The sequence below is a fragment of the Olea europaea genome, chromosome 5, assembly GCF_002742605.1.
Source record: "Olea europaea var. sylvestris chromosome 5, O_europaea_v1, whole genome shotgun sequence".
In the NCBI taxonomy this organism is placed as follows: domain Eukaryota; kingdom Viridiplantae; phylum Streptophyta; class Magnoliopsida; order Lamiales; family Oleaceae; genus Olea; species Olea europaea.
The window spans coordinates 14,168,718-14,185,242 of record NC_036241.1 but is presented as its reverse complement, the minus strand read 5'-3'; the positions used below and the strand labels follow the sequence as shown (position 1 = coordinate 14,185,242).

General features: G+C 30.0%; 1 protein-coding gene across 1 annotated transcript; it reads left to right on the top strand.

Moving 5' to 3' along the window:
• The first annotated feature begins 9,730 nt into the window (after positions 1–9,730).
• LOC111394748 (ribosome biogenesis protein BRX1 homolog 2-like) lies at positions 9,731–14,000 on the top strand. Its single transcript, XM_023020719.1, has 9 exons — positions 9,731–9,825; positions 9,949–10,152; positions 10,257–10,398; positions 10,654–10,732; positions 10,877–11,001; positions 11,819–11,920; positions 13,148–13,216; positions 13,294–13,392; positions 13,586–14,000. The coding sequence occupies exons 2-9, from the start codon at positions 9,956–9,958 to the stop codon at positions 13,715–13,717; spliced, it is 945 nt and encodes a 314-aa protein (XP_022876487.1). The 5' UTR covers positions 9,731–9,825; positions 9,949–9,955; the 3' UTR covers positions 13,718–14,000.
• The last annotated feature ends 2,525 nt before the right edge of the window (positions 14,001–16,525 follow it).

Here is a 16,525-nt window from a genome sequence, read left to right as displayed (position 1 = left end):
GTTATAGTAGTTTATCACTATAGGCACTGTTCAAATAGGAGAACCTGATTTTATTCCGGGATGTCTACTGAATAGACGTTGGTCAACCTGTTGTTTGCCGTAGAAGGCGTGTTAGGGTGGTCCCGTTTGTAGGCTTGGTAAGAATTAGTCTGTTTTATTTAACTGTTTTTATCGTGGTAAATTGATATAATTTCATTGAATTTAATTATGTCATCTTTTTCAAATTGGATTCAGAGATTTAGAAATATATTTGAAAATATTTCAAATGTTTTTCAAAATAAAGAAGAAATTGATCAATCATCTACATCATATGCATCAAATGATTTCAATAGTCATGAACTTCAAATTGCTCAAATAGAACAAAGATTGCATAACTGGACAATTCCAAAAGTAGAAAAGAATTCTATCTATGAAACTGGAAAGTTTGATTTTACTCAAAATTATGTTATCAAAACTCTTGAACAAACATTATCAATTAAAAATCAAAATGCTCATATCAATCTATTTTCAAAAGAATCAATTGAATCCCACATGAAGAAATTGAAATATCTTCATGTTGGATTAGTTCAAATTGTCATCAAACATTTGTTTAGACTTGGGTTAGATATTCCAATTCTCTTAACTCTTCGAGATAAGAGACTCCTCAAATTTGAAAACTCATTATTATCTGTCCTAGAATCAAATCTAAAAAGTGGTCCAATTTATTCAAATTATTATCCAAAATTTTCAATTAATCTCATTGATGAAGCTATTTTTAATGCTCTAAATCTCTATATTCAAACCAAAAATCTCGATTTAGATGATAGTTCAAATGCTTTTGTTTTAATATACAGAATATATTACAAGCTAATGAATACTCAACTCAATATTGGTACTTTACGTTCATCCCCTAAAGATGAAAGTTTTTTGGTTGAATGTAATCCTTTTCATTCGAACACCATGGTTTCCAAGAGAATTCCTTGGAATCTTCAAAGTCGTGGACTAGAATGGAATTTTGAAAATTTTCAAAATCCTATTCCTGCTCCTGTTCAAACAATTTCAAATCAAATTCTTACTTTTCCAGATGGAAACGTCAAAATGACTTTCAAAGGATCTTCTTCTAGGTTTCCAAGATTTTATTCTTCGAGATATGAAGATAAACCTAAATTTTCTTATCAATCTGCAAGATTTTCAACATCTTCTCTTTCAGGTGTTGATTTCACTCTAAATATTTTAAAACCTCAATATTCTGAAAAAGATACAGAAAAAGGAGAAGAATCAGAACAACCAGCTTCTCCAACTTTTTCTGACATGTTTTCTACTCAAAATGAAAGACTTGATTATCAAACAAATGTTATTTCTTCTATGATTGATAGAAGAAATGAATTCAATACTGATCAAACTCCTGATGTTAAAAGTTTTCGAAAAATATTTCGTCAAAGTTTTTCAAAAGAAGAACGAGAATCTTATTGGAAAGAATTTGAAGAATTTCCTGAAAATTTAAATTTTTATGAATGGACTTATTTTAAAGTTTTCAATAAAAAACCTACTTTTTCAAAGATTTCTTCAAAATCAAAGAAAGAAAATCTATTCAAGTTATTAATACTCCACGGAAGACTTGAAAAACTCCTTCTGATGAGAATATTCAATCTTCTTATCCTCCTTTGTAAGAGATTGTAGTTCCAAATGAAAATACAGAAGTTCTTGCTTTTCCTTTCAAAAAGGTATCTGAAGAACGACCTGATGAATCACGAGTTATTGTTAAAGATATCAAAAATATTCAAACTCAAAATAACTATACTAATGTAGTTCTTCAATCTGTCTGTTCTTAGCTTAACAGAATTGAAATAAATTATGAACCTGAAACATCATCCTCTTCAAAAGGTATTAAGCCAATAGAGCTATTTTTAATTAACAGGCATGAGGCTAAATCCAAAAATGGTCTCAAAACTGAGATTAATGTTCTAAAAGAACTTGCTACTTAGTTATAAAAAATATCATCATCCTCTACTTCAAATAACATCAATACTATTGACAATATTGAATCTCAAATTATTGATGACGAAGTTCCTCAAATCAATAAACATCAAGGCAAAAAAGTTCAATTTTAAAAAATTCCTCCTTATTATTCAAAAAATACTCCTACAGATTTACTTTTCAAACAAAAGGCTAAAATGCCTACGACATTTTTTAGTTCAGGAATAACTATCTGGAATATAGATGGTTTAACTGAATATCAAAATTTTGAAATTCTTGAAAGTATGGTGCTTGTTATAACGCCTATATTCAGGAAAGAATTTCTCCAATTGAGGCAACAAACAATATTATTCAAGGATTTTCTGGTCAAATTAATAATTGGTGGTTCAATTATATTACTGAACAAGAGAAAATTCAAATTACTCAAGCTCTCAAACCTGATGGATCAAATGATTGTTTTAATACAATAATTTATTGTATTATTAAACATTTCATTGGATCTCCAACAAATGTTTTAGAAAAAAATTCAAGTATTTTATTAACTTTAAATTGTTCAAGTTTACAAGATTTTTGTTGGTATAAAGACATGTTTCTATCATGTGTATTTTTATGAAAAGATTGTAATCAAACTTATTGGAAATAAAGATTTTTATCTAGACTTCCAAAATTATTTTCTAGAAAGAGTAAAAAATTCTATCAAAAAGGAACATTCAAATAATATTCCTTATGATATTCTTTCATATGGAGAATTGATTTGCTTCACTAACAGAGAAGAATTAGCTCTCTGTAATGAACTCAAGTTTAAATCCAAATTGCAAACAGAAAGATTAGACAATCGCAAAGAACTTGGATCATTCCGTGAATAATATGGATTTGAGAAAATTATTCCTCCTTCAAAAACGAAAAGAAAAGAATTTTCAAAAAGTAAAATTTATTCAAAAGTAAAGTATTTTCAAAAACCTTCTTATCCAAAAAATTATTCCAAAAAGAAATTTCAAAAGAAAAGATTTTCAAGAAAAAACAATGTTACTTGTTGGAAATGTAAAAAATGGGGGCAGTATTATAGTAAGTGTCCTCTTAAAGGTGAGATTAATAATCTTCAAATTGATGAAGATATTAAGCTTCAACTTCTTAATCTTATTGATTCGAATTCCAGTTCTGCTAATGAGTCTAACTTAGAGTTAGAACATGTTTATCAACATCAAGAAGATTCAGATGCTGAATCTAGTTCAAACTCTTAATCCTCTTCAAGTCAAAGTAAAGAATTTTGTGGTTGCAAAAATATAAATGTTCTTACTAAACAAGAAGAACTTATTAAAGAGATTGTTGATCAAATTGATGATCCACAGCTCAAAAATAAGTTTAATTTCCTTCTTCATTCAAATTCAAAAGCTGAACCTTTCAATATGCAAAAAGTTTTAAATCGTTTTGAAACTTCAAAATCTTCTAGTTCTAATTTAATATTAGAAGTCAATTCCATGAAATCTCAAATTTCTATTCTTAAACATCAAATGAATGATGTTAGAATGGAAGTTTCTCTTCTCAAAACTCAAGATAAGAAGTTAAAGTCAAAGATTCCTTCTTATTCATCTTCTTCCAATTCTTCTGGTGCAGAAACAGATCCTCTTATTCCTTCAAATATTCAATCTAAAGAAGAAATGATTAATGTTATTAATCGTGTTCAGCTTTAAAAATGGTACTACAATATGATTATTGTAGTCAACAAAGAATTCAAATTCACTTCTAGAGTCCTTATTGAGTCTAGAGCTTATCAAAGTTGTATCCGTAAAGGATTGATACCTACAAAATATTTTGAAAAAACTACTGAGTGTCTTTATAGTGCTAGTGGTAAGAAACTCAACATTCAATATAAACTTTCAAAAGCTCATGTTTGTAATTCAAATATTTGTCTCAATAACGCTCTACAATGGATTCGATATCCACTTCCTCAAAAGAAAGATCTTTTAAATAGATTATTCAAAACTGTTATCTTCTCCAAATTTGATATAAAGTCAGGTTTCTGGCAAATTCAAATTAAAGAAGAAGATAAGTACAAAACTACATTCAATGTTCCTTTCGGTCAAAACGAATGGAATGTTATGCCTTTTGGTTTAAAAAATGCTCATTCTGAATTTCAAANAATTAGCTCTCTGTAATGAACTCAAGTTTAAATCCAAATTGCAAACAGAAAGATTAGACAATCGCAAAGAACTTGGATCATTCTGTGAATAATATGGATTTGAGAAAATTATTCCTCCTTCAAAAACGAAAAGAAAAGAATTTTCAAAAAGAAAAATTTATTCAAAAGTAAAGTATTTTCAAAAACCTTCTTATTCAAAAAATTATTCCAAAAAGAAATTTCAAAAGAAAAGATTTTCAAGAAAAAACAATGTTACTTGTTGGAAATGTAAAAAATGGGGGCATTATTATGGTAAGTGTCCTCTTAAAGGTGAGATTAATAATCTTCAAATTGATGAAGATATTAAGCTTCAACTTCTTAATCTTATTGATTCGAATTCCAGTTCTGCTAATGAGTCTAACTTAGAGTTAGAACATGTTTATCAACATCAAGAAGATTCAGATGCTGAATCTAGTTCAAACTCTTAATCCTCTTCAAGTCAAAGTAAAGAATTTTGTGGTTGCAAAAATATAAATGTTCTTACTAAACAAGAAGAACTTATTAAAGAGATTGTTGATCAAATTGATGATCCACAGCTCAAAAATAAGTTTAATTTCCTTCTTCATTCAAATTCAAAAGCTGAACCTTTCAATATGCAAAAAGTTTTAAATCGTTTTGAAACTTCAAAATCTTCTAGTTCTAATTTAATATTAGAAGTCAATTCCATGAAATCTCAAATTTCTATTCTTAAACATCAAATGAATGATGTTAGAATGGAAGTTTCTCTTCTCAAAACTCAAGATAAGAAGTTAAAGTCAAAGATTCCTTCTTATTCATCTTCTTCCAATTCTTCTGGTGCAGAAACAGATACTCTTACTCCTTCAAATATTCAATCTAAAGAAGAAATGATTAATGTTATTAATCGTGTTCAGCTTTAAAAATGGTACTACAATATGATTATTGTAGTCAACAAAGAATTCAAATTCACTTCTAGAGTCCTTATTGAGTTTGGAGCTTATCAAAGTTGTATCCGTAAAGGATTGATACCTACAAAATATTTTGAAAAAACTACTGAGCGTCTTTATAGTGCTAGTGGTAAGAAACTCAACATTCAATATAAACTTTCAAAAGCTCATGTTTGTAATTCAAATATTTGTCTCAATAACGCTCTACAATGGATTCGATATCCACTTCCTCAAAAGAAAGATCTTTTAAATAGATTATTCAAAACTGTTATCTTCTCCAAATTTGATATAAAGTCAGGTTTCTGGCAGATTCAAATTAAAGAAGAAGATAAGTACAGAACTACATTCAATGTTCCTTTCGGTCAAAACGAATGGAATGTTATGCCTTTTGGTTTAAAAAATGCTCATTCTGAATTTCAAAAAATCATGAATGATATTTTCAATCCTTTTTCAAATTTTATCATTGTTTACATTGATGATGTTCTTATATTTTTTGAAAGTATAGAACAACATTTTAAGCATATCAATACATTCATGCATGTTATCAAGAAAAATGGTTTAATAGTTTCTGCTAAAAAGATTGTTTTATGTCAAACAAAGATAAGATTTTCAGATCATAATATTCAAAATGATTCAATTATTCCAATTCAGAGAAGTTTAGATTCTACTGAAAAATTTTCTGATGAAATCTTAGATAAATCTTCTCTTCAAAGATTCTTTAATTGTGTCAATTATGTCGGCGACTTTATTAAAGAGATAATATTGATTTGTGCTCCTCTTTTCAAAAGACTACAAAAGAATCCGGACCCATGGTCTCACGAGTGCACATTAGCTGTCCAAAAAATCAAAAAAGTTGTTAAAAATATTCCATGCTTATCAATTCTTGACCCTACCGCTTCAATAATTGTCGAAACCGATACCTCTGATTTAGGCTTTGGTGAGGTGTTAAAATAGATTCCAAATATGTCAAGTCAAGTATTTTTCAACTTTTCCGAATTTCCAAAAGACAACATATCTTGTTTTTATTTTATTTTTTGGTACTATTTATTTGAAAAACTTCAAACTTTCCTGCAAGACTTTTTTCTTGCAAATTTTTCGTTAAGAGGTATGAATACAAAAGACTGTCTCTTTTCTTGATCTTCTTCAAGCCTTTTGAAGACAAAAATGTTACAAGACACAGATATTTCTTAATCAAAGAATGAAATTCTTTGACCGAAGGTAAATCTTCTCAATCAGATTCCTATTCAGGAACTGAATCAAAATTCTATATGTTTAAAACTCATACCAGACTTTTCAAATTTCAAAAGGATAATCTTGATGATATTCTTACTACTCATTATCAAAGAAGTAACAAGGATATTATAAGATGTCTCAAAAATACTACTGAAATTTTTGACAGTAGTAATAAAATTATCAAAAATTTTCAGAAAAATTATCAGAGAAGTAAAAGACTTATTTCTCAAATTTCAAAAGAACCTTCTTCTCAAAATATATTCCTACTGAAAAAGAATAGAAGAAATCTTATGAAGGAAGTCTTAAAACTTCCTAATGACATTTATCAAAATATTATCAATAGAGACCCTACTTGTGCTAAAAAATTCAAACAAATTATTTTTAGAAATTTTGATAACTTTTATTTCAATTGTTTTGCAACATGTGAAAGTTATCATCAACTTCATTTTACCCTCAAAGGTACTTCAATCATTAACGTCGTTAATGAAGAAATTCGTCAAATGATCAAATGAGGATTTATTTCCTCAATACATATTGATTCAAAAACAGATATTCGTTTTTTTAATAGCTCTCTCAAAAGAGTTATTAATCATCTCTTTGAATTTAAAGTTAAAACCTTCAAAATTGAATTTTCAACCATTCTTCTTGAATGGATTGCTAAAGAAGTCAAATTCAATGATACTCTTTTTATTGAAGAGTATTTTCCAATAAAACAAATTGTTACTATCTGGAGTACTTTGTCAAATAATCTTCCAATGCCAGATTCAATTATCTCTTCAAAAGCTTACTATCTTGATGACCAAGATATCATACTCAAAAATGATGTAAAAGAAATTCTTACAAAAATTAGATCAAAATCCATTCTTGCTGTAACGAAAAAGCTTGGAACAAATCTTGATAATTCAATATTACAATTAATGTTTCATAATGAACATTACATCATTTTTACTGATGAAGAAAAATGTACTCAAACTTTAGTTCCTTTGATCAAGAAAATATTTGATGATGAAATATCAATGTTTCAAAATTATTTTGATGATATTTATCAAAGAAATGAAGAACCTTTTCAAGGGCACAGTCTCAATTATGCTGATGAAAAATTATTCAATCTCAATAATTTACTTGAGTTTTAAGACAAAAGTAAAACAAATGTTTCAAGATTCAAAATTGGCGAGCAAACAAATTCAAAAGGTGAAGATCAATCAAAGAATTTTAGTCAAAGGCTATGACTAAAGTTGATGCCTACTTTTGAAAAAGAGGAGACAAAGAAAAGATTTGTTGAAGACTTTTCTAACTTTTGCAAGTGGACGATGCATTTTGTTAAAATGTGCAATTATTCAAGATTCTTTTTTTCAAGATTGGAGCTCAATATTTCAAGTATAAAAGCAGATCAATTGTTCAAGATCTCCTCAAAGTTTATTGAGTACATCTCTCATTAGAGTTTATTCAGTATAGCTCTCAAGAGAGTTGATTTAGCGGGAGATAAATTACTGTCTTTATTTTTCAATCTTTACTTTCAATCGTGTAGTTCAAAGTTTATTTCAATATTTGAATTTCAATTTTTATATATCAATAAAATATTATATATATATATATATATATAGAAATCATAGAAAAGCTAGAGAAAATAGAAACTAAAATATTAAGTAGACATAGAAATCAGGATGGAAGAAGCTAGAAAATGATCTAAAATGGAAACAGATTAAGAATTTGGAAAAAGAAAAGAATTTATGAATGCAGAATATGACATAGGAGGTAGATATCATTTTCCCATGCAAAAGATTTTGAATGGATTGAAAAATAATATAAAAGTTTAAGAAAATGACAAACAGAAGAAAGGTGTAGTCTACCATTAGAAAATGATAGAGGATTAATTTTAGAATTAAATAATTGTAAACCACAAGATAGACCTAGTACTATAACTAAATGGAAAAATTCTATAATTAGGGCATATAATAGTGTACTTATACAAATGATTGTAGAAGAAATGTGAGCTTACTTAGAAATTAATTTAGGAAATACAGCTTTAGATATATATGTTATAGCAAAAAGACTAAAACCAGACGAAATTAGATTAAGAATGGTTAGAGAAGATAATTCTATAAATTTTACAAGTTCTATTAGAGAATTAACTATAAATTTTGATCCCAGTGGAGATAATACCTATAAACAAAATAAAGCTTTAGAATACTCAGAAAAATTAAGTATTAGTAATATGAAATATATATAACCATTTTTGTTAAACTTTGAAAGCTAGCAAGTGCAGCAGGATTAACATTAGATTATCCTATACTTGAAAGATTACATAGAAAGATACAACCACCATAGAATGATAAGATTAGAAAAGATGTAAAGTCAAACCCAACAAGAAAAATAACTATTAGTGCCATCATAAAATTTCAAGAAAGACAATATAGTTTAACAACTACATTAGTTAGGGCATTAATAAAAGATGAATTTGGTATAAATATAAAATTCTTATTAAGTAGAAATGAAAGCTTAACAATTATTCTGGATGTCATAATTTTTGGAAATGACACTTATATTATTAATACTGTATAATCATTAGAGTTGCGAGCTAGGAGTGGTGGCCCCTCAGAATTTGAAAAAAAATTAATTAATATATATATATATAACAGCGTAAAGTTTGGTGACCAATCGTGAGACCCATCAAATACATGATTAAAATTGATTGGTGATTGATTTGTATTAAAATTTGAATTTTAATCATTGCCAAATAAGGTTTAATTAACACTTAAACTTTTGTCCATTTTTACAGGTGCGTGTCCATCTTTCTTTTTTATGTCACGTCCTTCCTCTCAACTTTCTATTCATTTACATATCAAGTCTTTTCGTAATGATTGTCGTTCAAAAAATTCGTTGGAACATATAAAAGCTTACACGTCTCTTGTATTTTTCTAATGGACTCTTGACGTACTCAAGTGTAGTTCGTTTCGAAAAATTCCCACTTCTATCCATCTTTGAGATGTTTGAATTTTCAAAACTCCATGAACATGTAAAAGAGAAATATTATCCCCATTCGGGTCAAGACAAGATTTCACATGTTCAAATAACAAAATATTACTTGTTCAAATAACAAAATAAATAATAAATATAAAACTTTAATAAAACTTCAAGCACGTTAGCAAATATTTGTACAAAAATCGTTGACAGATTCTAAATGTGTTAATTGAAGGTTAATGATAAAGCGTGACGAAAAATATATTGGATATAAGTGTCAAAATGAGTAAAACTTGTGAACCTTCATTGTAATAAAAAAATGTGGTGCAAGAATAATTTGTAAATATGGTAACTAAACTTTACTATTTTATGCATATAGGTCCCAAAATATTATTTGTTTCCAAATCAGATCCTGAGAATTTCCAATTGCAGTGCCAGTTATGTTATTTGTATGAACTCTACAAATTGCCCAAAATATGAAGCCCATCGACGAGCCCCAAACTTTGAAGCCCGTTTAATTCAGGGTTTACGGTTCAGGCTTCAATTCTCTCAGTTTCCAGCTTCTTCGTCGTTCTCCATACCTCCAATCAGGTAAAAAATAAAAAATAAAAAAAATCTCCTCTCTTTCCCATACAACTAAATTCCCATCGATTTATTGTGATTTTGAACAGGTTTCTTTTCTTATAGTAGTACTTCTTATTCTTTTTTGTGTAGGTTTCAAATGGGAAAGAAGCGAAAACACACTGCAACTGAGGCTGCGGCCAGTTTAAAGAAAGATGAAACTGCGGAAGAAAGGCCCAAAAGAACACTTTTGGGATGGAAAAACAATGATGAAGATGATAAGATCCAAAATGGTTCTGTTGGTTTTAGAAATAAAGAGAAAGTTTTAGTCACTTGTTCCCGACGTATTAGTTTCAGGTATAATTTTTCTTGTGTTCTGAATTTGTGCATACGCTCCAATTTTTATTGCCTAATTTAAGTTAATGATTTCTTATTTTTTTCCCCTTTGGCTGGGATTGTAGGTATAGGCATTTGATGTTGAACTTGGTAGACCTTTTACCGCACTGTAAGAAAGATAACAAGGTTGAGTCCAAAGAAAGCAAAGGTGCAACTTTGAATGAGCTAGTCGAGCTCAAGAGCTGCTCCTCTTGTTTGTTTTTTGAGGTAATTTTGTACTTTGATATGTCAGTTTGATTTCCCTTTTAATTATGCGATGTACATTGAATCAATGGATCTTGGAACTGGTAAATTTTTAATTTTCTATTGGGGTGTGGCATAATTATTGCCAATATTTAACTTGCTGATTTCCAACTGTGTTGGTGCTTATGAGTTATTGGAGACACAGAAATAGAATGAACTTCTGGTTAGCCACATTTTGCTTGTCACGGGCTCACATGCAGTTTCTCCTTTTTATTTCAGTGTAGGAAAGGCAAAGACCTCTATCTATGGATGGCCAAATGCCCCAATGGGCCATCTGTCAAGTTTTTAGTCAATGCAGGTATTGGGTGTTAATTCATACCACTGATATGTAGTTCTGTATTGAATTTTGTATTTATTGTTCTTATGATTTATCAACTTGGCCGTAAATTCTTTTGCTTTGTGGTATCATAATTGTGGAGATATTTTTTTTCGATGTTCTTAGTGCACACGATGGAGGAATTAAAGCTCACTGGAAATCATCTGAAAGGTTCTCGTCCTATTCTGACATTTTCATCCAATTTTGATAAGAAACCCCACTTTCAGTTGTTAAAGGAAATGATCACACAGGTATGACCTCCTACTATTCAAATCACTATTCTTTGCACTGCCTTCTCCTATGGCACTTTATATTACTCTTATTAGCTTCTCATTTATATACTGGATAGTTTTTATGTAAATTAGACATTCAGGGGAATATAACTAGATAATTGTCACTTGAATTATTGAGCGTACTGTCATTTCTGATCATTATTATAAGATTTTTATCTTAGCCTCCATTTGGGAAGAATTTATAAAAGGTTAAATTTATAAATAAATAGAAATGAGTGGTGGATAAGTGAATACTACTTGTGGGTTCATTGAAATTTGTCATTTTAAATGAAGTTTGAAAACTTATAATTGATTTATAAATTTTTCCAAATGGAAGCTTAACGATTGGCATGCTTAATTTTTATGTATATGATAATATTGTGATCTTTATTCTGGAAAATTTGATACGTGACAATGCATGTTAATACACTATTGAAAAATGAGTTAAGAATTCAGTTCCTATGTGTTGTAAAATCTTAAAATGTTGATTCTGCCTGTCAAATAAATCGAGGTATGATACAACAGACCAAGAAAATTTCTTGGACATAATTGAGTTCTGATATTGCCATATATGGGTAATTGGTAAATATGACCAGCTTAATCAGTGTGATTTATGGATATATCATTAGTCTCTTGTAGAATTATGTCTGAAGTTTGTTGATATACTATACTGTTCAACTGGTTGCTTACTGTTTTATCATTGGTTGTTCAATATTTTTACCTGGTGCTTATAAGTTCAATATGTCATGGCCAAATTATATTCTAAAGTTTTGCATTTTTTATTCTTTTTTTCCAGATATTTGGCACTCCGAAGGACCACAGAAAATCTAAACCTTACCATGATAATATATTTGTTTTTTCAATTACTGATGACCACATATGGTTCCGGAATTATCAGGTTGGTGATGTGCACACAGATTCTGATTTCTTTCACAATCCATTGTTGATTAGACTTGTGTAATTCAATGTTCACACACACACATAGTTGAAACTTGATATAAAATTTAATGTGCAGCAAAAGCACATTGCAGCAAAAGCACATCCGTGTGCACAAATTATTTTGTATATGCACATGCTTGTCCATAAAGTATTGCATATTAATGTCAATATCCTTGCTTAAGAGTTTCTGGAATGCCAAACATCATGTTTGGTTTCCTTTTTCTTTGGAATCATGAAAGTTATCATAAGTGATGCTGATGGCGCGTACACATTGTGAGTGTATATGTTTTACAATTACAAACTAATTTAATTTTCTGTATTGTCTACTACACACTTTAATATGCTTCACATCTTCATAGGAATTTGTTCGGTTGTTCCATAAGTTTGCATATCAAAGAATTTTCTGAGATTCTAACATGACGTATTAAAAGTCAGCAATATTATAAATCAAAAAACAATTCCCCTCCCTCCGTCCCCTCAACCATCAAATATGTTAGTGTGTCTGCCAAATTTGCTCTCTTTAGTATCGTTTAGTGCCAATGCTTTCATAATTTTCTTGTTCCTTTCAATACTAATACCAAGTATTGATAATTTCTAAGTTTTACACTGGGAGATACTTTTACTTAATTTCTCTATTGTTAAGGTTTCATCTTCCTGTCTATTTCACATACTCTCCCTCTGAGGAAGTCAATGTTGCTGTTATGTAATGCTCAAAGATTTGCATCGGCATGTGCATGTGGTGTGAATTCTTATGAACTATGAAGTTTATGGAAAACTAAAATTCTGTGTACCAAAGAAGTTTTAAAGAGTCCTTTTCTCAAACCCTTTTCTCCTTCCCACATCCCTCAAAACAGAAAAAAATCACTGCACAAGTTACCGATAATCATAAAATTTTGCCCCTGTTCGGTAAGGATTAAAATCTTGGTTTTAATTTAAGTCAAAGTCAACAATTAATTTTAACCACATATTTTACAGAATTCACAACTTTTCAACCTCATATTTTTTCAACTTTTATCAAAACTTATTAGAAATCTTATTTTTATCCCCCACCAAATAGGGACATAGGTTGCCGAAATGGCTATGCCTTGAATAGACTCACATTAGCCTTTTTCTCTGTTTGAGATAATTAATAGAACTAGTTTCAAATTTCTAAAATCCCATTTGAATGACTTTTCTTTTGATGCAGATATCTTGTCCTCAAAGTGGAGGACAAAAAATAGACCGTGGGGACTTGGAAAAGATGACACTAGTCGAGGTTTGTATCTGAGTCCTTACTCAATGACGGGATAAAGTGAGTTGTCTAGACTAAATCCATCTAAAACTTGTGGATAGGTTGGTCCAAGGTTTTGTTTGAACCCAATTAAGATATTTGGTGGCAGTTTTGGAGGTCCAACACTCTTTGAGAATCCATTTTATGTTTCGCCAAACCAGGTTAGCTCTTCTAGCAGTATTTTTTCTCATTCTAGTACTTTATGTTCTAGTACAATCAACTTTTTTTAAGGCGCTCAAAGAATTATTTGATGCTATAGCATACACAAATAATCAGCTGTTGTATGAAGGCATCTCTTGAAGCACACTATTTGCTATTCACCTCTTAATGTCTCCCTCTTGCACGTGCTTACAGATTCGATCATTAGAGAAAAAGCAGAAGGCTGGAAAATATGCAAAGAAAGTTAAAGCCAAGACAAGGAGGAAAATGCACGAGATGGAAAATCCCTTGGAGGTTGACGAATTTGCAGATATGTGGAAGGAATGATATTTGCTGGTTCCACCCTGCAACAAATCCCGAGAGAGAAGGTATCGCTACTAAGCATCATCATGTTGTAATCGCTCGTTTTGAAATTTTGTTTAAGTTTGTATGGTTCGTTTGCTTCACATTTGCTTGCCAGCGGACAATTATTACTTTGAATAGGAAGATGTTCATATGGCTACTTGGGCTACTTTCGGATAATTAGTGTTTCTGATCAAGAAGGAAGAAAGATAAAACTGAAGATATAATCTAAAATGATTGGTATAATTTCAATTCCAGATTATTTATTGGTGCTGCTATTTTAAATAACTACTGCTTGCTTATGGAAATGACAGAAATATAGAGTCTGTTTGAGCCCGATTTTTTCACACAAAAAATTGATTTTTTGACCGTTATTTTACTATTTTAGCCGTCATATTTGACTTCTTCTCTCACAGGTGGACCCTACTTTTCTCCTAACGGTCAAAAAATTAATTCTCAAAATCACTCCCAAACAGGCTCATAGCTTATCGGCCCGAGCTAAATTTAAACATGGCCTAAGGACTAAGGCTGACGTTAGTGTCGAGGAAAAAGAACATCCCATTTGACTATGTAACTGGTGTAGAAGAAAAGTTTAGTTAGGAGTTAGGACAGTTAATGTAGACATATTTCCCTTCAAATTTTGACGTTAGTGTCGAGCAAAAAGAACATCCCATTTGACTATGTAACTGGTGTAGAAGAAAAGTTTAGTTAGGAGTTAGGACAGTTAATGTAGACATATTTCCCTTCAAATTTACATTAACAGTGCCCTAACTCAATTCTATAATGTTACATTGAACGTAACCCTGGATAACATCCAGTCTTGGCATGAAAAAGAACAAGTCAAAATCAGAAAAAGCAGCGGATAAGATAAGCTACTCTCCATCTCATAATAATTATGGGCCAATGGTCCTGCCTCGTACCCTCAACCTATCCTTTGTGTCTACCTAATTCTTAACCGGTAAATATATCAAATCTTATGGTTGAATTCATCTCCTCCTTTGCCACCCCTAAAACGTACTGGATTTGGTTCTAAAAGTACAGATTTGCCTATTAATATATACGATAATATTGATAATGAAATTGCAAAAGAAAATCTAATGTGATACAAAATTGTAGACTTTAGTCATTGTTAGGACGAAAAATTGCTCTTCAACCACTTATTTAAGCGTGATGCTCCTAAGCTTAGAGCTTGTTTGGGAGTGATTTTGAGAATTGATTTTTTAACCGTTAGGAGAAAAGTGGGGTCCACCTATGAGAGAAGAAGTCAAATATGACGACTGAAATAATAAAATTACGGTCAAAAAATTAATTTTTTGGGTGAAAAAATTGGGTCCAAACAGGCCCTTAATCTTTCCTAAGTTGTAGTATAAGAACAACGGGAGGGAACTGGAACTTTCTTGTTTTTTCTGTTTGTTTCTTATTACTTTTTATTTAATTTATCACAGTAGGTGAAAAATGACCCGACGACAGAAAAAGACGTGGGTAGATCACCTAGAAAATAGTAATAATGCAGAAAATAATAGATAAGCTACTGCACATCCCATCATCGATTTGTCATTTTCTCTATTATGTTTCAAATGTTAATATATTTATAGTGTAGTTTTGTGGTTAATTTTCTTTTATTTTATTTCAAAAGTTGTGTACTTTTCGCTTTTAAGCTTTTAATTATTATTTTCAAGTCTTATGTACGATAATATCTCCTCTTTTCTAGCTAATTTGAATCAATCAAATTTTGGCCTGTTTGAGACCCATCTATTGGACAAATGATGATTTTTTTAGAGAATGTGTACTTGAAAATAAGTTTTACAAAAAAATGTTGCGGCCAGCCAAATTCTAACTGGACACGTTAGTTTCAGTGAAATTTAATTCGTTAATTCCTCTCTTTTTTACGTGCACAAATTTCATAGAAGATACGTTCTCAAGATGTGTTACGATTATTTTTACTGTACGAAGCGATTGACCAAAACATCGTAGAACAATCACTGATTGTGAGGACAGATGTGAAAGACTTGAGAAATTAATAAAAATGTTAAGAAAGTATTAAAATTAATTAAAAAAAACAGTTAACAATTGAAGCTACAGCTACATGGTGGGGACGATGAATTATCTATCTCAAACAATAATCTATTGTGAATTGTATTATATTCACGCAAGTCAAAAGTAAAACGCGTTTTCTCCTTGTCACTATCAAGAGTTGCTAGTTTCGTGCAAAGCCAAACAAGAGGAAGACACTTTCCATTTTTTGAAAGCAAATGTAAACCCTGTTTTAATTTAATAATATAATTTAGAGAAAAATTAATATTCTAGTAAGTGTCAAGGTTCTATTCAAGAAGTTGAGTTCATCTAAACATATAATTCAATACAAGTCAATGTAACTTTATTTTTGAAATAAAATTAATATTTTGCAGTATTTATATTGATTGATTGATCCATTCATTCATTTGTTTGTTTGTTATCATTCTTGTATAAAGATAGTAATATAACTGAATGATGGTAGTTTCAAAAGAGTAAAGTTTTATGCGTCTTTTCTTGTACGGGAATTATTTATCCTAATTAAACATATCATATCGTCTCATTGAAGTGTTTCTCTAATTGGATTATATGTACACATATTTCATTGTATGTTGACTCATGTTACTTCGTATCATATATTTCAATTGAACCGATAAAAGTCCAAATATCAAACATTTTAGCCATTATAATAAATCAAATTGAAATGATTCAATTGAGATTTATAATGTCCAAGACCATAGCATGTTTGTCTGGGTGGGAACGGAGCCCAAAGAATTGGTA

Coding starts and splice junctions, on each gene's coding strand:
- LOC111394748 (XM_023020719.1), top strand. CDS start 9,956: ATGGGAAAGAAGCGAAAACACACTGCAACTGAGGCTGCGGCCAGTTTA. Junction 13,217..13,293: donor AAAAGATGACACTAGTCGAG/GTTTGTATCTGA, acceptor ACTTGTGGATAG/GTTGGTCCAAGGTTTTGTTT. Junction 13,393..13,585: donor TTTATGTTTCGCCAAACCAG/GTTAGCTCTTCT, acceptor ACGTGCTTACAG/ATTCGATCATTAGAGAAAAA.